Genomic DNA, 25,838 nt, shown 5'->3' with positions numbered 1-25,838 from the left:
CAAAATAATAATATTAACATTCGTCATTTGCCCTCATGTCGTTCTTGACCCTCGGTGGAACACAAAAGATAGTGGTCACCAAAAAAGTATCCAACGTTCCTTAAAATATTTTCTATTTTGTTCTGCATAAGAAAAGTCATACAGGTTTGGAATGACATGACAGTAAATTATAGAACTTTTATAGACTATTTGGTTGCGCTAGTTTTAATAGGCTATATTATTATCATTTACTTTGCTTTAAAAAAAGGTCTTATACTTAAACACTTTATTTACTTAAATTCTTCTGTTTCAGTTGGTTCTTTTGTTTTGTTGGCTCTTTAAAGCGACCTTGAGATTAAGAAAGGTGCTATATAAATAATTGAACTTTGTTGGCTGGTCCTGACAATATTGGTAATTTCAGGCTTTATACATTTGTGGGACTAACTGGTCCTCACAATGTAGGCAAAACTTCACACACACACACACACACACACACACACACACACACACACACACACACACTCTCTCTCTCTCTTTGCACATGTTTTGTCTTGGTAGTTTACATATTCAGTTGATTTTAAAAACCATTCCAGCGCTAAAAGAGGGAGGCAAGATAATTTAATTCAGTATCGCGCACTGTTACCTGTGCGCACAGCCGCACACACGAGAGGCGCGCACAGAGAGAGAGAGGCGCATTTCATATTGTGCGCAGACTCCAAACTGATTCCTCCACTTGGATGAACACACACACACAAATTATGTCAGTCAAAATACCCGTCTCAGCAAGTATTTTCGTAAACATATCTTCAGTGAAAAAGTTGAGAAAGAAATCGGATGTGTATCATTACTGGATCAGTGCGTGCATGGGGTCTTAAAGTGACAGTAACCTATAAATACCTGCTGTTGTCTGTCATGTTAATCAAACAACAAAACACAGCTTTAACAAATATTTATCTATATTACATTTATACAGAGGACATAGTGTTATTTTACATTTAATTATTAGATTTCTGAACCCGAAATGAATACTAGTCAGTCCTTCATTTATTTGTGACTTTATATGTTGTATTTATATAGGCCTATGCTTGTATTGGTTTACTGTCTGTTCACTTGCCTTTAATAATGTTTTAACTTTATTAATTAGGCTAGTAGTTTTTGCTGTGGTATCGGAGTACTTAAAGTAAGCTTTTAAAAAAAAATGTAAAAAAAAATAAATAATTCTTGCTGATCCGAAAATGTATCCGATTCGTGACCTAAAAACTGTAATATGATCCAAACCGCGAGTTTTGTGATCTGGTGAACAACAAACAACACAAAGCATCTCTGAAGTGAATGGTATATTTATTCAGATGGAGAACAGATGAAGGAAAAATAATTGATTGCTCAATTGCTTACAGATAACTATGATATTGCATTTATAGTCATTAATCCAAAAATACATGTCATACATGTAGCCAAAAACACCATAAAACAGTTTTGAAAGTGAGTTTTGAAAATGACATGTGATCTAGGACCTTTATAGAAAGCATGCCGTTGTAAAGACTGCAAGTCTGTCCTTCACAGCCTCGTTTTCATCTGAAGAAAATTCGATTTGCTGTCTTTCCTAGCTGTCTATAGTAGACATCCAGAAGGTGTGAAAACACATAGTGTTAGTCAAGATTAATTTAAGTATTAGTCTGTGAGCTCAGTATGCTTTCTAAATAAAAGCAATTGTATATACAGTACATAAAAAGTATAAAATGTGCAAAAGCAGATACAACAGGTATAGAGTGATTTAAAAAAAAAGCATAATTGTCAGTTCATAAAGTTGACTGCTTGATGTGATTAGAATGTTACAGTATATTAATGATTGTGTCTTCAGTGGTCAAACCCTAAAACATTCTCTTCCAGTGCAGGTAAAGTCACCTACAACATTCTACAGCATTACATGTGAGATTACTAATCATTTACAAAGTGGGGCATTGACAAAATTAGCTTTGCTTTTCTGGTCTCCAGTGTGCTCTCCACTTGTGTCGACACCCCCTTCAAAAAACTCAAAGTGGAACCTTCTGGGCCACTGACATAATTACATAACAATAATTTCTTCTGGTTGTCATGGAGATGGGGTGGGGGGGGTGGTTGGTGATAAATGTTGAGCTGAGAGACTCCCCCTGAATATCTCACCATGTTTGATGCCCCACCTGATCCCTGCTCCGTAACACTCCCCCCTACCTGTTTCAAAAAACATTACATAATTTCCCCTCACCAAGTACGCCAGCACCCACAGTTATCCCTGTTTTTACGGTTTGTGTATTTTTTCCTGATTCTTCTCGATCTTCCTCTCTCTTTCTTTCGTTCTCTCTATCGCTCTCTCAGCAGCCAAGACCAAGTCAGCTCTTTATAACCGTCACCATAACAACCACAAATGTTCTGACAGATTTGCTGCCACTGCATTGAGAGGTGTAGTGCACGCAAGAAAGAAATAAAGAGAGAGGGAAAGAAGGTAAAGCAATGCTATCCACCCACACACATTCACAACAATAAATGTACGTTCTGTTCCTCAGTCATCAAAAATACTCTCTCTCTCTCTCTCTTTTTCCTTGTTTTCTCTTCTTTCCTTGTTCCTCATTTTATGCTCGATAATATGCAGCACATCCTCGGCCATCTTAAATACTCAGATCATGACATCAGTGGCCGTTATGGGCATTTGGGGGAGAAGATCGATGTCATTTCATTGTATCTTCATAAAATTAGCAACTGCACCGTGTGATTCTCCTAATATAAACGCATTTATCTTCTTATATAAGATCAGCATGTGTTTCTACACTGTATTTGGGTTAGTGTTCAGAGACAATCATACATTTACTACCATTACGTTAGTCCAAACATAAATGGACAAAAAAGTGTGGCAGCAGCTTATAGCTCAGTTAGCCGATGTGTGATATTTTAAACTCTGTAATCCTGTTTCACTGGCACACTTCAAACTAGTTTATGCTTTTCCCTGCTACGTCCACACATCCATAGGAACCATTCCTTCTTTGCTTTTAAATGACGGGAGCAAGTACTCCTCACAAAGGAAATGCAGCGGAAAATGGACCAGAATGCCCTGGATGGCCTGTAATTCTTCTCTGGCTTTCTCCGGGTCGGTAAGACTGAGATTCTCCGTGTTCACGTGCCCCAGCAACTCACGCAAGTTACGGATGGAGTCCAGTGGAAGACATCGGAAGACCTGCACAGTGAAGAAAAGGTACTGCAGTATATCCACTGGCCAACTTTTATTTTAAGGTGAAAAGAATCCAGAAACCTAATCCATAACTAGAACATGCAACCATCGAGATCTCTGGGATTAGCATTGTGAGTGTAAATATGTGGGTAATGATAGCATAGAAGTACATGGGAGTGGTGCTATTGTCTGCAGGACTGCTGCACAACCTGCAAATTACAGTAATTGCAGGTTTTGTCATAGTTTAGTCTTGCATTCAATGCATTTGTATCAGTTCAAACCCAGCACAGTGACTTTAAATGAAAACCTTTAGTTAAAGATATCAGATTCATAAATGGCATAGAGGGGGTGTGGAGAAATTCAGAACACAAGGTCTGTCCCTCACCTTCTCATAGATGACGGCATTGGTTTGGGCGATTTTGTTCCAAACATTGTTGAAGAAATGATCACTGATTGGATCATCAATGTCCAGAGTTAGGTCAGATTTTGCTCCGAGAAGTACACTGAGGAGAGGAGGTAAAGGGTGAATTTAGACAGTTAGTTTAGTTTAACAGTATTTAGAGCAGTCGTTCTCAACTTTTTTTACTCTAAGGCCCCCTTTGTCCAAGACAATATTCAAAGGCCCTTCTATGTGCAGTAAGCTGATAAGTACCTCTTGTACTTCTGTTGTAATAAAAATAAATAAACAAAAAAATAAGATGCTAGTTTAATGCTGTACATCTTTATTCTCAGGGGTCGTTTACACAACACCATTTTCAACTAAAAACGGAAAACCTTTAATGCATTTTGGCCATTCATTTACACAACAATGGCGTTTTTTCACAAAAACGCAAACTTTTGAAAACAGGTTTTAAAGTGCAACTTTTAAAAAAACAATGCTATTATTGTCTCCGTGTAAACTACAAAAAAGCAAATGTGTTAAAACGGTGATGTCATGCGCATGCATATTACATGTTCAGTCTATAGGCGGATTGTTTTTTTTATTTTACAAAGTGACATCGTCAACTATCGTCATTTGTGTGAACAGGGATCGTTTTGACAGCGTTGTCGTCTGCAAGCGAAACACTTTTCCGTTTTTAGTTGTCATGTAAATGTAATGTATCATTATTGTTTTAATTATGTTTCACAAGGCAACACTTCAAAACGAACCATAGTATGTTGATAAATCACGTGAGAACTCCCCCTCCCCCTTTCCAGAGTTCGCTTAAAATCTAAGTGTGATTGATGTGTATATATATATGCTTACATGGACCAAACAAAAGTAAAAAAAAAAAAAAAACTCCATTGAATCAAATGCTCAAACTAGGACTAAATGTATACACAATCTCAGTCTACATCTTATTTCAATTTGTAATCATATCATATCAAGAGGTATTTTCAGAGCATTTTACTTCATACATTAGGGACAAGTCAACATCAAAAAAGAAAATATCAACAAACTAATACAGTGCACCCTTGGGGTGTAGAAAGCCTGCGGAAAGTCTCATAAAGCAAATAGAAATGTGAACTGTGAAAACTATTATGTGAGGAGATTAAAGTGGAATAATTCAATCAAATCATAGGACCCAGAGACGGACATTAACACAATCACTTGAGGTCACATCCCAAGGCTAGCAGTGAAAGGTGCTGCAGACACACACGTCATTAGAAGCATCTCACTGTTTCCCTTGGCAACCAAGAGATGTTCTGGTAGCTGGCAGTATGGAACGCAGCGTGCCAACACAAATTGCTCTGCTCACACACACACGCACACACCTCTCTCTTTCACTCACACACTCCTACACAGACAGGGGAGAAGTTGGACAAAATGGGAAGCCGAGGTGCTTCACTGCACAAACAGAGATCTATCATAGCTACAGAACCATTCTCATGAAAAAGAGATGGATTATGACTATGTTTAAGGTATTTCATGGAAAGAAATGCAAAAAGATACAAAGTGATTGGCTATTGACTACTAATGATATACTCGTATCTCTGTTAGTAATTTCCAATCAATTGTGCTTGACATTTCGTGACAAATTGCATAAATTAAATGCTTTAATTTGTCACAGTCATTAAGGTCAGCTAGTCTTGCAGATATTTGTGCCTTACCTCATAATGATTCACATCAGTAAATCATGGTTTGTGATTCGTCTTGAACGATTCATTATCTAGCTCATGAAACTCATTTGTTGTGAATCTAACTACACTAGCGTTCAAAAGTTTCTCAATAAGCTCAATACGATTTTTTTTTTCTTTTAGAAATTAATACTTCTATTAAGCAAGGACACATTACATTACAAACGTGACATATTTAACATTTTACAAAAGATTTCTATTTCAAATAAATGCTGTTTTTTTTTATCTTCATATTTATCAAAGAATGCTGAGAAATTATCATGGTTTCTAAAAAAAACTATTAAGCAGCACAACTGTTTTCAACTTTGATAATAAGAAATACTTCTTATGAACCAAATCATCATGTTAAAATTATTTCTGAAGGATCATGTGACACTCAAGATTGAAGTAATGGCTGCTGACAATTCAGCTTTTCACAATATTTACTGATTTTTTAAATCAAATAAACGCAGCCTTGGTGAGCATAACAGACTTCTTTCAAAGACACAAAAATATCTTACCAACCCCAAACCTTTAAAGTTTAAACGGTAGTGTACACTGGTTGCACTGTGCATATATGTTCTTGCTTGCAGTTTGCGATGACAGCTCAATAGAAAGACATGTTTTCTTGTCTTTATTTTTTGTTACACAGCCTTGAATCACATTGGATTCAGACTGATAACTCACAATGCCATAGCGCTGTAGATTCAGTACTGGAAACGCTGGAGGATCCAGTTTTCTGAGTCTCCATGCAAAGCATATCCAAAGACATTTTCATTCACTATGGAAATTTTCATGACTTTTCCAAGCTGTGTTTAAAATTCCCTAAAATTCTCTGTTTTTCAGAGAAGACTCTGATATAAGTCTGATGTAAGTTCCATATAGTATATGTGTTTGCTAGTAAAGCTAGTCAACTTTAAAAACATGTTCTGGTGCATCTCTGTCGCAGCTTTGGACACAAGTATACACACCTGAAGCACTCCTTTCGTAAGGCGAGAGCTAGTGGTCCAGCCTGGTACTCCTCTCCGTTCATGACTGAGGGAACTCTTTCCTCATCCTCAACCAGCACTGCCAGCTCACTGTCACGACTGCCCAGCATGCTCCTGTCATTGATGTTGGCTGACCCTGATAACAACAGGAGAGGAAGGACATTTTGAAGAACTTTAGATTTCAACGTACAGGAGGATTTTGGAGCTTTTTCATGCAAATAGTAAGTATCATGGGTCAGCGATTCCCAAATCCCATCCCAAGGTGCAAATACCCCAGGGGTACTTTATATATTTTGCTTTGTTAAACCTATATAAAATAGAAATTATTTAAAGACGGTCATCAAGTCGAAGTTGAGCTTTGATGATGATTCATTTTCACCCTTATCCACCATGGGTCTGTGGGGGGTTTCAAACGTTTAATGTTTTTGAAAGAAGACTCTTGTGTTCACCAAGGCAGCATTTATTTGATCAAAAATAGAGTAAAGCAGTAATTTTGTGAAATATTATTATGATTTAACATGACTGTCGAATTTAATTTATTCCTGTGAAGGGAAATCTGAATTTTCAGCATTACAACTTTCTTCAGTGTCGCATGATCCTTCAGAAATCTTTCAAATATGCTGATTTGGTGCTCAAGAAACTTGTCTTTTCATTATTATCTGGTTATCACCTTCTAATTACAGTTTAAAACAGTTGTGCTGCTTAATATTTTTAACCGTGATATTTTTTTTCAAGATTCTTTGATGCCAAGATTTATTTGAAAAAATATATATATACTTTTGTAACAACACAAATGTCTTTACTGTCACTTTGTATCAATTGAATGTGTCCTTGTTAAATAAAAAATTTAATTTCTTCAAAAATCTGTCTTACATCCATCTTTGAATGGTAACGTACATAAAAAAGGTTTTGAACTATTGTCCTGAGTCACAGACATAGTCTCTTGTGTCGTATTGTGTTAATCAATCTGAAGCCAAATGTCTCACCTATGATGTAGCAACGGTCGTCAGCGATAAGGGCTTTGCTGTGGACATAGATGAGCTCGGTAACAGGGCATTGGCCGAGCTGAGTGTGTGTGCGCAGACCACACAGAGAAATATACTGTGTCCATTCATCCTGCACTGATGAGAAGATGAGACAGTCATTAAAACAATAAATGGTAAACCATTAGTGTGATTGGTTAATGGGTAGAATGTTATAATACATTGCTAAAAACAACAACATCAGATAAACTAAATAATTTAGTCACTGATAAACAGACAAATGTGAAAGTAACAGATGGAGAACAAGACAGTATCTAAAAATGTACTCTACCAGTGTGGCAGAATTACAGACAGCTAAATATGTTTCTGCCAGATACTTACTTTGTTCCTTTAATCTTGAAAGAATGGAGTGTTCTCCTCGATTAATCGTTCTACACACAGAAAAAGTTCTCTTAGTAAAACACGATTGCATATTTTGGGTGGTGAGAGCGTGTATTAATGTAGATGTTCGGCTGGAGTGTGTGTGTGTGTGTGTGTGTGTGTGTGTACCTGTAGGTGAAGTGAAGTATAGCCTGAATGGCGTTTCCTCCTCCCTGACTGATGTCCCCCTCAAAGCCGGGCAGCAGGGGAATTACAACAAACACCCTGTACTTCTTCCCCTCACTAAAACAATTCAAACAAAGCTTACACTTCATGCTAATAAGAAACACAGCAGAATACATTTCATTTGACTGCAACTTGTATTATTTTCACAGAGGTAACACACCTGTGAGCCCGTAGGATCCGTTTGACAATAGCATCTCCGATGGTGTTGTGTACATTTTTCTCATCTGAGCAGCTGATGAAGAACTGATTCTGAAAAAGAGGAGGGACAGAGGGGGATTGTTTCATTTGTCTCACTTGTTTGCTAAGCTCTGGGAATCTGGTACTGAAATAATGTCATTGTCTAAGAGCATCAAACGGACATGGTGGGCTGCAGCATGTGATCTTTGCAAAAGTTCTCTTTCCAGTAAAGCTGCCTTACTAAATGTTCTACAGCCAACGACCAGCAGCCAACATTCTTACTGTAACATTCTCCCCGTAATGGCTTATTCACACCGCACCTACAGATGTCGACCTACAGCAACAGACATGTTCGTCGGGTTTTGTCAGATCAGTGCGTTACCCCTGTTGGCCAGCGCTTGTTTCCGGTCATTGAAAGTCTGAGATGTCATACTGTAATCTGGCGATCGTCTGTAATGGTCTGTTGGTGCAGTGTGAATTAGCCTTAAGATCACTATTGTCTTACCTAAGAAACAAATGTTTATGAATATTTTATATAAATAAAAGATATTCCCAAAAATACTTTTTTTTTTTGAAGACTATTGTTAAATCATCAGTTACTCACCCTGATGTCGTTCCAAACCTGTTTGGGTTTCTTTCTTCTGCAGAACACTAAAGAAGATATTTTGAAGAATGTAGGTAACGAAACCGTTTTGGTGACCATTGACTTCCATTGTATGGACAACAAAACACTGAGACATTTCTCAAAATATCTTCTTTAGTGTTCCGCAGAAGAAAGAAAGACATACAAGTTGGAAATTACATGAGGGTGAGTAAATGATGACAGAATTTTCATATCTGCGTGAACTATCCCTATAAAAATCACCATAAATAAACTCTTAAACTTAGGATAGCCTCAATTTACTTCTATAATCTAGCATACTAGTAGACTAATTAGATGTGTGTAGTACAGAATTATAAATTACTAAGCCTGACATTGTTTTCTTTAGAAAATAGATAATAATTGGAACATTCTTATAAAATACCTAAATAAATTTTTTATAAATTCATTAATAAATTCATAATTTGTTTCTTAAGAATTGTAAATTCCATCTTAAATAATTAATATTTATTATTATCCATAACATCCATTCTTCTTAGTTTAGCTGACTCGCATTAGGACCCTGTTTCTGAGCATGAGGCAAGTGCAGAGGGCTATTGTGTGTTGCCAGCTGAATGCAGTAGAATCACATGATCCTAGTGGGAGAGAACACTGTAAACAACTCCACAACACTGAGACTTTGTGTGTGAACAGAACACAGTGTCTGTTCAGCTGTGTGTGCGTGAAATCTTATGAGTCAGAGGTAAATGCTTTTGGTAAGGTCATAGAATGAGTGTTACCTCTATATAAATGTAATGCTCGCTGTTCTCAATAACATGTACATAGGCATTGAGGATTGAATGTTCACATGTGCCAGTGGACCAGCGATCGACAGAACGAAGAACCTGGGAGAAAAATAAAGGGGAGTATGAAAGAGAAACAAATAAATAAATGATGATGGCAAAAAACTAAACAAAATAAATTAAATGAGGGGGAAAGAGGAAAGGAACGGAAAACTGCATGAACACACATGTACCTGTACAGAGGCTTTTGTGCCACCAGGGATTGTGAATGGCAACTTATTTGCTGTGTAGTGCGATTTCGGCAGTAGGTACGGGTAGAAGTCATCCTTGTACTTGTTCTTAAAGATCTAAAAAGACAAATAGAATATAAGAAGAAAAAAAGCAATGATAGAAGTTTCCAGAGTGCATATAGATTCAAAAACAATCACTAAAATTAGTCATTTGATTTCTGACCTTAGTGAAGTTCCAGCGCTGGATGAAGTGTCGTGCAAGATCTCTGGCTGCTTTCCCATGATGCACCGCACCCAGGTCTCGCCAGGGGATGCGTGGCACCTGAGTTCTGTCAACATTGTCTGAGGGGGAAAAAGCAGAAGCTACTCTAATGGCTATACCCACATTCAATATTCCCTTATCTTTGTTCTTGCAAAGCATAAATATCAAATGATAATTAAATGATAATCATAAGAAGAATTCTGTTCTTTAAAAAAAATAAAAATTCATCAAAGAATCCTGAAAAAACTGTATCATGATTTCCACAAAAATATTAAGCAGCACAGCAGTTTTCAACAGTGAAAACTTGAGCACCAAATCATTACATTACGGTCTGACAGTTCTACCAGGTGTCTGAAAAGGACAATACATCTGCAACGTCTTTGCGGAGAGTGGAGAAATTGCGACGACAGCAACCCTACAGCATGACAGAAAGAAACTCGGGCTGTGTGATTTTAGTACATTTCTTTCCTTCACAGCGGTGCACTTTCGTTGTTCCCTAAAAGCAAAACTTAACGTTCAAATCAGCTAGATCGGCGATTGTCATAGAATGCAGTCTACTGTTGCTAAACTGCAGCATGTGCTCGATGATAAAGAGTTATTAAAACTGCATTAAGCCGCGAAATAGAAATTGTTCCCTAAGCGACTTTCTGTGTGTGCGCTAAGAGATGGAGTGGAAAACAGACAAGCAAAGTGAACTTTGAGTTTCGGGTTCGCACCTAAACGGATAAATACACACAGAAATATGTAAAAATGCCTGGCTTGGTGAGTATACGATTAAATAATGTTGGTTATGTCTTAAGTGAACAAACATTTTTTAGAAATTCGTCACATGTGAAACAGTATATTGAATCCGTGCATTAGGACTTCAAAGTGACAGCAGCCTAATATTCCTGCTGCCGACTGTGTCATTAATGTTAATCAGACAAGAAAAGACAAAGAGAAAATCACTCAACCGCTCTTTAGTAGATTTAGTAGGATTAATCTATATTTAATTTATACTGCAGTTTGCATTTGCACTATGCATTTGATTACTTTCTGTTGATAAAGACTGTAAATAAATTTCTGACAGTAAATAAAGAGTTGTCAATTCATGATATTTTCTCATCTCTTCATTTTTTTAATACTTAAAATACATTGTTGTTAAGAATAAACCTAAATAACCTCAGTGGGTCTATTTGAAGCCTTCTATTTATCATGTAGTATTATTTATTTCAATGATCGGTATCGGTGATCGTATCGACCAATACTGCTTCCAGTGATCTATAATTGGCCATAAAAAACCTGATCGGAGCACCCTTGAGGTTTTAGTTAAAAAATTATGCTGTTTTTATAAAAAGATATGCAAGTGTTAGATGGGTTATTTAAAAATATATATATATTTAAGTAGTGATGTAAGTCTACATTGGACTGTGTACCTTGATAGGGCTGATCCAGCTGTGTCCAGTCTTTCTTGATAAAGTTGCTGTAATCTTTTCCCAGCCACAAGAGGGCATTACAGCTCAGATCGACTTCATCCTCACACTCTGACGCAGATACTGTCAGAGGAACTGCAGAGCCATCCACAGTATCAGACTGAGTCAGGAAGAGGGAGAGGGAAGTTAAAAGACAGAAATTAAACAGGGAGAGATGAAGACTACGGGATCATTTAAGGATTTCATCATATCTACTGGTCACAACTATACCTCTGGGTCTGCCTCTGTATGATTGGCTGGTTTTGGCGGTTCCAGATCACTCAGCCTATAGTCGCTGTCATCCCACCTCCCAAACGCAAGATCCAACCCACCCACGAAGGCCACTGATTGGTCGATGGCTACCATTTTCTCATGATGGGCCCAGAGGAACACAACTGAGGAAACATGATCAGGGTGACGCATCACCTAAGGAAAAGGAAATATAGAATGAATCATCTATATAAAAAAAGAACACAATAAGACAGCTTTCATGATGTGAAAGAATGACAAAATTGGGAGGGAGAAGAGAACAGCGGTATGAGCAGATGTGTGTAGTAAATCAAACCTTAATATTGGGGTGCATGTTCATTAGTGTTCTCTTGCTGTAGCCGCTATTGATACCCAGAGCCAGTTCCACCTCCTTATACAACAACACACACACCTTCACTCCCTGTTCCTAAACACCACACACACACACACACACACACACACACACACACACACACACACACACACACACACACACACACACACACACACACACACAAGTAATGTTAAAGTTTACGGCAATCAACATATTTAAACACTTACATAGTTTGACAGATTGACTGCTTTTTAAGATATATAGGGGAGAGAACTTATGAAATGTATAAAGGAATAAATGTAATGTAAAATATGTTTTCCCCATACTGCTTTGCGTTTGAGAATCTTGTCCAGGCGCCAGTATGTTCCTGTAGCTGGACGTTTGAGGAAAACCTCTGGACTGAGCCTGCAGAGAGAAAACTCAAATGTCTTCACAGCACTTTCAGTCATGACAACAAACAACACAACATTCAACAATGACAACACAATATTGTACAACTGAATCTCAGATATTCCCAGCATCCTAAAATGCCTACTTCCCAAATTAACTATGGTTAAAAAAAGTTGGAGTTTGTAAAATGTGTTAATGTTTTTAAAAGAGGTCTCTTATGCTCACCAAGTCTGTATTAATTTGATCATAAATACAGTTAAAAAAAAAAATATATATATATATATATAATTTATTCTTGTGATGGTAAATCTGAATTTTCAGCATCATTACTCCAGTCTTCAGTGTCATGCTTCAGCTTCAGAAATCATTCTGATATGCTGATTTGTTGCTCAAGAAACATTTCTTATTTCTCTCTTTGTGCTGCTTTTTTTGTGGAAACCCTGAAAAGTTTTTTTTTCAGGTTTCTTCGATGAATAGAAATTTAGAAAAAACAACATTTATTTGAAATACAAATCTTTTGTAACATTATAAATGTACAATTTAATGTGTCCTTGCTAAATAAAAATATAAACTTACTGATCCCAAACTATTGAATGGAAGTTTTTAGCATACGAAAAGCAGTAAGTCACATGAGTAGTATGTCCATAGGTTAAAATACTTAGATTACCTGTGTTTCAAAGAACATGTTACTATCCCATGAGGCCACAGGAGAGGGAAAATCCTCATATTCGTTAATGGCGGAGAACAGTGATGCAACCAATATCGGGGGTCACATAGCTATGCCAACATGATGGAAGCAGTATGTCTGGATTGTATATATACCACATGGTAAAAAAAATAGACTCTTTTTCATCAAATGGACTGCTGTACACTGACAGTATGTCATTTCAAATGGAGCAACTGACGCTTTCAGGCCATCTACTGTACATGTGTGTGTGGTAGCACACTTACCACCAATCAGTGATGAAGATCTCCTCCTTGGCCTGTTCCAGTGCATCAGCCAGGTCAGAGAAATAGCCATTTCCGTTAACATACCTGTCAATCAACCAGTAAGTCATTTACTCAATACCCACTTCATTATCTAACTAGTCAATCAATCAATGTTCTTTGAACAGAAGTACATCCAAGGACATATTATGTATATGCACACACCACTTTGTGAGGGTGTCCGGCCTGGGTGGGGCGAAGCCTTCGAAGCGATGGGTCTGGAGGAAATCACATCGCTCAGAGAGACTACGAATCTCATGACTCCACCACTGGGCCTGCCTGTAGCTACTGCACTTAATCACCAGCTTCCTACAAAACACACACACACACACACACCAGCTGTGGCTACACATGCCTCTGTAAAACTGTCCATATCAGTAGTGGGAAGACTTCCTGATATTGTTCACCACTGTTTTACCTGCTGAAGTTCTCGATGCAGACGCCATACTTAGTATCAGTGTAAACACGTCCAACCAACACCTTCAGCTCAGGGTCATAAAGCAGTACAAACGACACATTGCCGGGATCTCTGCTCATACACAGCCATGATAGAAAAAAACAACAGCAAAAATCTATTACAAAAACATTAGTCATTATCTAAAATGCAACATTAAATATTAATCCACATTAAATATGAGTATTGTAACAAACAATAACAAATGCTGAGTCTATTCAGAGCAGACTCCAGCAGCATTTTATACACAGAATAAAAAGTATAAATATATGATTTCAAAAACAATACAAAGAACAAAATAATTTTGTCAGGTTCGCATTGATTATACACTACCGTTCAAAAGTCTGGGGCCAGTACGAAATTAAGACTCTTCAGCAAGGATGCATTAAATGATCAAAAGTGATAGTACAGATAATTATGCTACAAAAGATTTCTATTTCAAATGAATGCACTTCTTTTGACATTAATCATAAGACATGTGTCTTGAGCAGCAAATCAGCATATTAGAATGATTTCTGAAGGATCATGTGATGCTGAAGACTGGAGTAATGATGCAGAAAACTCCACTTTACCATCATAGGAATAAATTCAAAAATATATTCAAATAAATCGTAATAATATTCAACAATATTTCTGCTTTTACTGTTTTTCTGATCAAATAAATGGAGCCTTGGTAAGTATAAGAGACCTCTTTCAAAAACATTAAAAAGAATAGTAAACGATAGTAATTATGAGAGGTGGAGAAGGTGTAAAATAGTGGAAGAGAGTTTTATATATAGTGCTAATAATATATTCTGTATATGTCAAACATATATAAACAACTGATGAGGAGGTCCACACCCAGATGAGGCCAGTCAGCCACAGAGACAACACCTCTGATTGTCCTTTATGAAGATATGTAAACAAGCACGTCATTGAAAAGCCAATATATTTTATGATGGGGCGGTCACAGGCGGGCGAGTACCGGCAACATGGGAGAAGTACGGGTACGCAAGAAAAAGTACGAGTACGCTACAGATTAAAATATAGAAGTGCCTGTACTGCATACCGACCCACTTCGAGCATTGACCTCAGGGCTTTTTACTAGCACACAATAGAGGGCTGGGCAAAGTTTCACCTGTTTTCAAGGAAACCGTTCTGTTTTCTAGAATTGTTTGGCATACAGGCATAATGCATGGTTACTGCAAATAACTAAACCAGGCTCAAGCTACAAAAGTAGAAGGGAAAACTATGAGTCATGTAGTTTCCTCAAAATGTCTTTCCTGCAGTGTTTTAAAATGCTGTTAAAATACTGAGAGAGGCATTCAGTGCTGTGCAACCGAGTGGTTAAATCTGACACTCCTGACCTGTGCAAATGTATCTTAAATTCTATTAGAGATTTACACACTTGTGATAGTCCTTTAATGACCTAGTGTCTGTTCTGGTTAATGACACAACACCGATGACCTCTATGATATAGTAAAGGGAAGGACCTGTTTGACAGGCTTCTAATCCAAGTACTAACTCCAGTATCATCTTAAACTACAGCTTTAAACTTTCTATAAACTTCTGTGATTTTGAAGCAGGAAGTAAGCTGCAGGCTGAGAGGGATCAATATTTGTTTTGAGAGACAATCCTTTCCACCCTACATTGTATATAAGTGCATAGATGAAACATGCTGGATGTAGCGTCTCTCTGCTGGATGTGGTAATCAGTGTTTTCTGAGGGTAAAATTAGAGGTTTGCCACAGTCATGACAATAAAGGGTTCTGATAAATATGACTCATGCTAAAGGAGAATGAATAAAAAAATATTTATGTTGTAACATGAAACAAAATAAAATAGCATGAAGCAATGTAAGGTAACCGATATCAATTCACATGTGGGTTTATTTGTTTTGTAGTGAACTTGCCTGGACATGTACAGGAGGAACGAATCCTTCACCACAAGCCAGCGACGGGACCAGCGGAAGCAGAACTGATGGTGTCCGATACAGTTGAGCCCCTGGATGCGGTGACCCCCGGACCGTTTCAGAATATAGCCTTCTCTGAGACAAACAAATAAACAAACAAAAACTAAAAAAAAGAGTTGCAGAAATACATGTAAGCAACAATGGAATAGTACTAAAATCACAAAAGAAGAAACACACACAGTCTGTACTCACAGGCCTTTGGGTCCAAGGTCTCTGATGAAGGACAGCGGACTGATTGCCAGGAAGTCTAACTGAGAGCACGATATACACACACTCTTAAGTATGTATGTATGCAACCAAAATCCTCTGTAACTTTGTATTTGTGTGTGTGAGGGGATCAACTCGGATACACTAAGAATAAAAAATTGTCTCCAGAATTGAGCTAAATCTGACAAAAAGTCTTTTTGGAGACATCCAGGACATCCTTAAAGGTCCCATGGCATGAAAATTTCACTTTATGAGGTTTTTTTAACATTATTATGAGTTCCCCTAGCCTGCCTATGGTCCCCCAGTGGCTAGACATTGTGATAGGTGTAAACCAAGCCCTGGGTATCCTGCTTCACCTTTGAGAAAATGAAAGCTCAGATGGGCGAATCTGGAATCTTCCCCTTATGTCGTCATAAGGGGAAAGGTTACCTCCCCTTTCTCTGCTTTGCCCGCAAAGAGAATTTGGCCCGCCCATGAGAAAATGAGCTACGCAAGTGTGATATTGGTTTTTCCTCGAGAGACATCATGGCTTGCAAACGAGCGAAGCATGGCAGTTGCTCAGTGTTTGGATGTACAAATGAACACAAAAGTATTTTTTTAGTTCCTTCATCCGAGCCTCTGAAGAACCAGTGGATTATGTGAATTTCTGATGTGTAATTATTAAAGTTCAGACAGATAATCTTTCTCTCAAAATCGTTCAATACTGTTTATGCATCAGTAAATCAAGCCAGTGACTAAAATATCAACTTCACACCGTTTCTCTTAGTAGGTAGGATGTAAAGTAGTAGTAGTATTTATTTTATTTTTTTACGTATTTAAACTGTAATTAAAATATGTACAGAAAGCGATCAAAGAACAATCCCTTTCCAATCACCCAAGCTGTCAATCACACGGCACAAGTTTATCTGGACACTTGCCAAAACTCATTATGAAATCAATGACGCTGTTACACTGCACAACAAAGCTCTTACTGTATTTACATCATGTTTGCATTGGTGAAGGCATTAGTGAGAGTGCAGAAACTGCATTGCAATGATAAGATCTTCATTCACGTGATCAACAGACTGTCTGTCATCTGCTTAATGCTCATCACTGCAACCTTTTATGTGATGGGAATAGATCTAAATACTTTAAAAACTCCTCACGATTCGTTAATCTCAATAGCTGTAATAGTAAAAACGTATAATAGCTGTAATACAAAAAGTTTTGGAGAGAGTTCCACATATAATGCTAGCTATTTCATATGCAAGCATGTCAGCCAATCACAGCAGCGAGCGTTTACACTGAAGTCTCAGCTGACATGCCCCTTCAAACAGCGGTCAAATCAGAGGCTAAAATCAGGCTAGGAAAAATGATTTCTAAATTATGACAATTTTTTATCTAAAAAACATACTAACATTATAAGGGCACCCCAGGAAACATTATAAAATAATAAAATAATCCATGCCTTGGGACCTTTAAGAAACATTACAGATTGACCAATATTATTATATTACTATTATGTTGTCCAGTAGCCAATATCCAGAAAATTGTTTAATACAATTTCAACAATAAAAACATATTCATTATTTATTATTATTCAGTAGATAATACGGATAACTGTCAGTATGTAAAGTTGAAAATTGTTCAAAAGGTATATGAATATCAGTTAAAAACATAGTTTTTTTTACAATAATGTTTATTTCTTTTAAATTATGTGTATTTTAATTCTAAAAATGTAAAGTCTTTCTTTTAGGGGTAGGGTAATTACACGTATTTACAGTATGTGCATGTATGCTTCTCACCAGCCCATGAAAGTTCCTGTAGAAGGTGTTTTCTAGCAAGTTGTTTAAATATTCCTCCAGATATTTCTGGAAAACACAAATATAAACACCTTGTACAACACGTTAGGTGTGTAACTTTTGGAAAGAAGTGATGCTTTGCTTTAGTACATATGTACCAGTTTGCTAGACGTTCTCCTGATTCTATCGGTTCCGTGTAAAGTCGGCATGTCCTCTGTCAAACCTGCCAGCTGTTGTCTCTGAATGGCAAATCTAATTCAAATCACAAGCAAAATGAAAGGAAAACACAAGGTCAAAACTCCAGGCCAAACAAATGAAGCGTTGTGAATTTGCATGTGTGTGTGTGTGTATGTGTGTGTGTGTGTGTGTGTGTGTGTGCTCACCTCCCCAGAGGCAAGAACTGTAGCAACACTTTGTGTTTGTACAGGTCTCTGTGGAGCTCCTGGAAGTGCTTGTACTTTTTTTTCACCGTCCATGTGAACTCACCATGTGTCAGACGGACTGTGTACAAAGTGCACACATTTACCTACAAACAAGATATTTAGACTGTCAGGTATAACGCAACAATACACTGTTAGGTAAAAACTCACAAACGTACCTTGGAGCGGGTAGTGTATCGCTCCATGTTTTCCACTTTGCAGGTGATAGGTGTGCCATGAATGAGAGGAGGAATGGCTCCCTCCTTCAGGTCTGCTAGATGATGTACAACGAAAAAGTCACGCTCCTCTGATAGAGAGACACAAAAAGACAAGAATAAAGCCACTATTGCGGAAAAGCTTTTTTCGTTTGCCTAACTTAAAGGGTTAGTTCACCCAAAAATGAAAATTCTGTCAGTAATTACTCACCCTCATGTTGTTCCAACCCCGTAAGACCTTCGTTCATCTTCGGAACACAAATTAAGATATTTTTGATTAAATCTGAGAGCTGTCTCACTCCTCCATAGGCTTCTAAGACACTATAACTTGCTGGCCCAGAAAATGCATGAAAGACATCGTTAATATAGTCCAGGTGACTACAGTGGCTCAATCTTAAGTTTATAAAGCGACGAGAATACTTTTTGTGCGCCAAAAAAATAACGACTTTATTCCACTATTCATTTCCTTCTCTCTGGGCCTCGAGTTAGTTTACGTAGTGTTTTAGCGCAGCGCTTCTGTGTTGTAAGTCACACGTAGGCTCACTATTGGCCGACGCTGGTCATGTGTGTGACGTGCAACACAGAAGCGCTACGCTATTACACTACGTGAAAAAACTCGAGGCCCAGAGAGAAGGAAATGAATAGTGGAATAAAGTCGTTATTTTTGTTGTTTTTTGCACACAAAAAGTATTCTCGTCGCTTTACAAACTTAAGATTGAGCCACTGTAGTCACTTGGACTATATTAACGATGTCTTTCATGCATTTTCTGGGCCAGCAAGTTATAGTGTCTTAGAAGCCTATGGAGGAGTGAGACAGCTCTCAGATTTAATCAAAAATATCTTAATTTGTGTTCCGAAGATGAATGAAGGTCTTACGGGGTTGGAACAACATGAGGATGAGTAATTACTGACAGAATTTTAATTTTTGGGTGAACTAACCCTTTAATACTAAGAATACAAAACAATATAAGTGAAAAGTTTAATTGAAAAATCATCATGAACTTTAATGAAAGCTGCACTCAAGATGCATGACCTCCACAAGTTTGTGTAAAACCCAGTGTTGTAGTCGAGACCAGTTCACTCGAGTTCGAGTTAAGGTCAAGACCAGAAGAGACTCAAGACTGAGCCCACATGCTCCCAATTTCATAACAAGACCAAGGCCATAAACATGCCCTCGGACTCAGATTTAAAGACCATATTTTCATGGTCTTGGCCTTGTCGTGGACTCTGAAGCATTTGAACTCGGTCTTGATTCGGACTCGAATGAGCTGGTCTAGACTACAACACTGGTGTGATTTAAAATGATCCAAAGAGCATTGTGCTTCAATGAGAATATCTTACCATCAGTACAAAGAGTCACATGATCAATGTCACAGATTTCCTTATTTGATTAGTGACCTAGAAATACTGCAGAATCTGAAAAACTATTTATTTTACACCATAATAATTATTTGTTTATTTTCAGGTTTGAATTAGATTTGAATCCCAGACTTTGGCCCCTCCGTTCCTCCTCGTTGTGTTTTGAAGAACAGCCACTGTGACAGGCCTCAGTATCAACAATGTTATATCACTAGAGGTCAAAGATCAGGCGAGTCACTGAGTTTCAGTGTTGTGCTTAAGAACATAATCCTTCTAGAAGTATGTGAATGAGAGAAAACAGCTGTGAAGCCAGTCACTCATCTCTCTGCATTCTACATGTTTCACAATTTTTTCACAAGTACAACCCATTGTAAAACTTTCAATACCTGTTCTTACAGCATGACTAACATGTGGATGTGGCATAAATAATCTTTTGTCCTTAGAGACAAAACAATGATTGAAAAGAAGTCTGTATGTTAACTGTGAGTTGTTAAGCAAATAACTAATAACTGAGAAAATGTCACAAGCATTATGCCTGTCCCCTGAAATTCCTTAGTTGCAATGACGAACTTGATCACATCTGAGACATTGTTTCAATCAAATTTTCTTACAGCTCACATTGTCATTGTCAGAGTCTTGATTGTCTATATAGAAAAACTTCTCTGTTCTTGGTACATGACACTGTAACTACAAATATGATAAACTTATTTGTTCTTGTGACAAATATATATCTACATTTAAAAAAAGCTGTTGTGCTCTTTGTAACAATTTTAGCCAACATCAATAAACCAATAATTATTTTCATGTGGTTCCATTTAAAACTGATAAACGGTTAATGTTAAATGTCTAAACTATTAAAACAATAACACAGACTTAAAAACTCCAATAAGTTTTGAAATTGTCCATCAGGGTGTGGACAGACAATAGAAAGGTATGCAAACAATTTACACGGTGATCATAGCTATGAGGCAAGCAATGAACAAGCTAAAAAGCCAATGAAAACTGTTTGCACAAGTGGTGCATATTCAAGCTCAAAGTAAAAACACATGAACTAAACGATCATGGTCTTTTGGGTTTACTGGAGAGTTACAGGCAGGTTTCAAACTTTGTGATCTGTTAATAAACACTATTGTATGTGATTTGTCTCACCACTATTGTTTTTGATAGATTTCAGCTGATCCTCAGTAAGGTCGCACAGCACGGTGTCCACACATTTTCGCCACCTTTGAGCTGCATTCGTCTCAGGACTAGCCATAAGGCTTCTGGACCACGACACACCTACAAACGAACACCCACGCACACAAAGAGGGGCAAAAAGAGGAAATTCACTTTGTTTTTTCAACATAGTTTTTCAAAATGCAAACGTTAACATGACATAAAACTACAGAGCATGCAGAATTATTAGGCACATTTTTTTCGGGCACATTTTACCAATTTAAACCACATTAATCTTAATAGCTACTATTAATTTTGTATTTAATAATAAGTGATATATAGCTAATTGTTCATGAAGGCTGGAAATGAAAAGAGCCTTATATTCAGGTGTGCATAGCCTAATTATTAGGCACATTTTCGTTTACAGATAAAATAAGCCAAAAAAGAGTGAAAAGTCAAAAATGATGAAATGCCCATTAGAAGGATGCAATACTAATGCAATACTAGAAATTGCAGTTAAGGCAAGATCATTGGACAGTGAAATGCTCATTGGGTCAGCAGGGTCAGACAAAAAACAGGTGGAGAAGAAAGGACACATGTTAACTGCAAAATAATTAAGAATTAAGGTGAATAATTAAGTGTGAAACCATCAAGAACCCTTTTGTCTCCAGCACCACCATTTTCCAGAACTGCAACCTACCTGGAGTCTCCAGAAGTGCAAGGTGTCAGGATCTCAGAGACTTAGGTTAGGTAAAGAATCCTAAAAAATGACCCCCACTTAATAAGAATCACAAGATGAAGTGTAATAAAATACATGAAGACTGTTTTTTTTAGGCTTTATAGACAGACAGATTGAGAGTGACTCTTGAAGGACCAGCACCACATCCTCTTCAACCACTATTTAGAGGTGGACTAAAAATGAACTCCCAAAACTTAGCATTCAAGATTTAAGACAGTTTAAGTAGAACATTTCATTTCACATCTATGCTTAAAAAGTTATTAACAGGTAAGAAATGGATTATAACTATACCATAAATATAATTTAGTACCATAAAATCCCCTAAAAATACAAAATATTAAATAAAAAACATTATCGAACTAAAATATAGTACATTCATTTGATTTCTTTTTGACTGCCACATGAGCAGCAGCAGAGGGTTAAAAAGTGCTGCAGGGAGGAGAGAGATGGATAGAGATCTGGGCTTCTAACACAAAGTTCACATGTTTAATAGCAGGATGTGGAGCTTCGGGAACTAAAGAATCATCTAACCATTCATAACATCTATATCAACACATTTGATCTTCTATATGCTTTTTGTTATATTACTTGAAACCAATATTTCCATAATCTTCTATGTAATTCTTCTGTGATGTATTATTCTCCTTTTATTATTTGGTTATTTTATTTGCTGTTATATATATATATATATATATATATATATATATATATATATATATATATATATATATATATATATATATATAAATATATATAAGCACGTTTCATATTTTGACAGTTTGTATACAATTTAATTGTAAAGCAACTTAAGCCGCATAGCATAATATGTATGAAAAGATGTATGATTAAAACATTAATTATTGTTATCACTGTGCATGTATTTTATGTTCACAGGCACAGGATTTGTCTGCGCAATGTTATTATCACATAATCTGTATTCATTTAGGAACAAGTAAAAATAACTAGGACAAAAAAGCTAAAGCCCTTGTGGCTGTTAGGAATAGGAATCAATCCAGATGGTCTTTGGGCTGAACTGCGTTGTATTTCTAAAGCAACTTTGCCACTAAACAAAAGAGCACAACATTCTAGCAATAAAAAAACTGCACTTCAGCTTTGGCACAGATGACTCACTAACCTATCATAAGATGCCCATGACATTGTGGGGAACCTCCAGGAACCGGCTGTGAAATAGTGCTGTTGTAAGTAATTAACAAAGCAGAGTAAGATACCTTAGGTAATATGATATTAACCATGTCTCTGAGGTTCTGTTACGACACTGGATATTACTCTGACATTATCACTGACACAACTGACAAACATTTTGTTTTAAAATAAATGAATACTATTGCTTAAATTGATCAAAATTAAACTTTAAATTGTTGTAAAAGATTTATATTTCTTTTAAACTTTCTAATTATCAAAGAATCCTGAAATCTCACTAATGTCACAGTTTCCACAAACATATGAAGCAGCACAACTATTTTCAACATTAATAGTAATAGGAAAAATGTTTCTTGTGCACTAAATCAGCATATTATAATGATTTCTGAAGAATCATGTGACGCTGAAGACTGGAGTAATGGCTGCTGAATATATTTTCAGCTTTGCCATCACAGAAATAAAGTACATTTTAAAATACATTAAAATATATATATTTTTTTTTAAATTGTAATAAAACTTATTTCACTGTATTTTTGATCAAGTAAACTAAGCCATGATGAGCATAAGATACTTCTTATTTCAAAAACAAATTTCCCTCCAAACTTTTGAATGGTAGTGTATTATAAATTCAAATATTTTAAGTCAAAAAGGAAGAGAACAGTAGGCTATACCAAGAAAAGGTAATAGACCTTATTCACAGCAGCGCCATCTTTGAACAGGAATGAAAGCAAGGCTGTGAGGGATAGACATGCATCTATTCAGTGGGTTGTACTGTTATTTAATGTGTTTTGGATTGTTCTGCTGTCAAAAAGAAATTTCAGAAGACTAAAAAAACTCCCGACACCATGAGCTGTGGAAAATGTTGTGTGATTTAGGAGCTTGCACAGCTTTTTAAAGCAGATGCCAATGAAAACACGGTAAGTCTATCCCTCACAGCCTCGCTTTCATACCTGTCATGGCGCTACTCTGAATAAGGTCTATTAGAGGGTGTTGCACTGGCTGACTGGGCCCACTGTTGCCAGGCAACCAGGCTCCAGGTGAAACACTAGACACAGTGGGAGAGAGAGAAGCTAAAGTAAACTGGAGGAGCTGGAAGAAAGGGAGGGAGATGTTAAACAAATCATAAACGTATAAAAAGATAGCAGATAAAACCGATCATAAAACCATGTATGAGTAAAATGATTTGACACTGTAGTTCACTCTCAAGATATAGCCTACTGCAGCTGTTTGCATTTGATTTCCAAATGTGCAACTCTTTTGCCTAGATATGAAAACCACAGCTATAAATCCTGAACTGTGCCCATGACTCAAAACTATGTGATTTCCTGAAGAGCAATTTACCTGATAACAGCTCAAGCTGCTTACAACCACAATTCATTAACAGATACTTGGAATGGAAAAGGGTAGTTCACAAAAAAAAAAAATAATAATAAAAAAAATATATATATATTCTGTCATTAATTACTCACACTCATGTTGTTCCAAACCCTTACTTTCGTTCGTCTTAAGAATACAAAGTAAGATATTTTTATTGAAATCTGAGAGATTTATGTCCCTTGATTGACAGCAATGCTACTACCACTTTATGCTACAAAAAGATCATAAAGAGATCGCAAAACGAATCCATTAATTGAGCGGCGGTTTAGTCCAAAATTTCTGAAGAGACACGATCACTTTGATGAACAGATTAAATATAGGCTTTTATTTATATATTAACATTCATCAACTCACACATGAATGATGGCGAATGGAAGCTCAAGCATGTTCACTTGAGTGCGAGAACCAATGAGCGATGTTCATTCTCGTGTTACGCAGCGCGTTCTGTTTGAGCTTCAGCAAGGTTTGGATTGGAATGACATGTGGGTGAGTAATTAATGACAGAATTTCCATTTTTGGGTGAACTAAACCTTTGAGTCAGTAAAATTGTGTATTATGAAGGTAATGCATTCAATACATAATTATTATGTAAATCAAAATCAATCTAATATTCAAGTAGCCCACTTGAAATGATTTTCCCCCCAGGACCTGGCAGGAATACGATTATGACTGATATCTTACTATTCTCGAATCTTCTTCTGTCCCGTGAGCAGTGCACACACAACTACACTTTCCTCTTCAAAAATCTCTCCAAACCTGCTTCTTCCAGGCAACCCGGATGAGGCTGTCCACTAATAATCCTTCAACGGTCAAGAAGAGGATGTGGGAATTAAGAGTGTAACCCGTGATCGTGAACATCCCGCGTTTACGGTGCAACAAACTCTGTCTAGATAAGCAGCTCACTAGTTTTGGGACAGATCCATTTTTATGTATCAATGACCTTCTTCATTTCGTGACCATTAACATTCCTGTCTCGTGTTTTATGGGACACCCTTCACTCGCCAAATAAAACGAAACTCTAAAACCTTTATAAAATCGTATGAGATTTATAACAATAAAGGGTTTCACAGATTGTAAAGACAAGCGTAAGAATTATATTTTACAATACACTGTTGAAAATATGTATGAAGCCACATTTTCCGATGCACGGTGATCGTATTTCCTCCTCCTAAACAAGAGTAATTATTAAATATTACTCACCCACAAGGAAACTGTCGCGATTAAGTGTTTGTTTTGCTCTTTGTAGTTTCGTATGTTGTTATTTCCAAGTTATACTCCAACTTCTGGATAACTTTTCTCCCATCACAACTCCCAAGGCGTAGTAGATTTGCTGCTGTAACATTCAACGTAGACAAACTTGAGAGGCCGAATTTACCGTAAAGCCCCGAGAATGATCTCCAGAAAGAATCCATAAGTACGTATGCAGCTACCTTTTACATGGCCGTTCTGGGGCATATATAAATGTGGTCCGTTTAGAGAAACATTCCATAAAAATATTGTCTCTATGCTGTCTGGATTATTAAAACAAATATTCCCCAAGTGTATTTGTCATTCATTGGCGTAAACGTTCCACAACCACACCGTAATTTGCGTAGATGCGACGCGTGCTGCAGCACAGATACGCAGCGTTCTTGTTACAGAATATCCTCAGAGGCGCTGATGGAGCATCTGTACTGGTGGAACAGTGGATTTATGAGAACTC

General features: G+C 37.0%; 1 protein-coding gene across 1 annotated transcript; it reads right to left on the bottom strand.

Annotated features, from left to right (window-relative positions):
- Positions 1-1,303: 1,303 nt before the first annotated feature.
- Positions 1,304-25,493, bottom strand: pld2 (phospholipase D2). Its single transcript, XM_082169680.1, has 25 exons — positions 25,337-25,493; positions 20,854-20,982; positions 18,310-18,437; positions 18,095-18,237; positions 17,870-17,963; positions 17,715-17,780; positions 15,916-15,974; positions 15,664-15,798; positions 13,738-13,848; positions 13,485-13,628; positions 13,284-13,367; positions 12,269-12,347; positions 11,925-12,035; positions 11,591-11,785; positions 11,324-11,480; positions 9,870-9,988; positions 9,650-9,763; positions 9,414-9,518; positions 8,017-8,105; positions 7,800-7,913; positions 7,632-7,681; positions 7,254-7,388; positions 6,250-6,403; positions 3,567-3,684; positions 1,304-3,187 (listed from the first exon to the last, which is right to left on the bottom strand). The coding sequence occupies exons 2-25, from the start codon at positions 20,957-20,959 to the stop codon at positions 2,963-2,965; spliced, it is 2,835 nt and encodes a 944-aa protein (XP_082025806.1). The 5' UTR covers positions 20,960-20,982; positions 25,337-25,493; the 3' UTR covers positions 1,304-2,962.
- Positions 25,494-25,838: the final 345 nt, after the last annotated feature.

The sequence above is a fragment of the Leuciscus leuciscus genome, assembly GCF_965113295.1.
Source record: "Leuciscus leuciscus genome assembly, chromosome: 5".
Lineage (NCBI taxonomy): Eukaryota > Metazoa > Chordata > Actinopteri > Cypriniformes > Leuciscidae > Leuciscus > Leuciscus leuciscus.
Note: the sequence above shows the minus strand (reverse complement) of the source record. Positions and strands in the feature narration are given on the sequence as shown.

Bases quoted from the DNA above. Each gene is read 5' to 3' on its own strand.
- pld2 (XM_082169680.1), bottom strand. From the start codon at position 20,959: ATGGCTAGTCCTGAGACGAATGCAGCTCAAAGGTGGCGAAAATGTGTG. The intron at 17,781-17,869 runs GTACATATGTAC...TGTGTTTTCCAG, and splicing joins GGAGAACGTCTAGCAAACTG to AAATATCTGGAGGAATATTT. The intron at 13,849-15,663 runs GCAAGTTCACTA...GTGTATGAGCAG, and splicing joins TTCCTCCTGTACATGTCCAG to AGATCCCGGCAATGTGTCGT.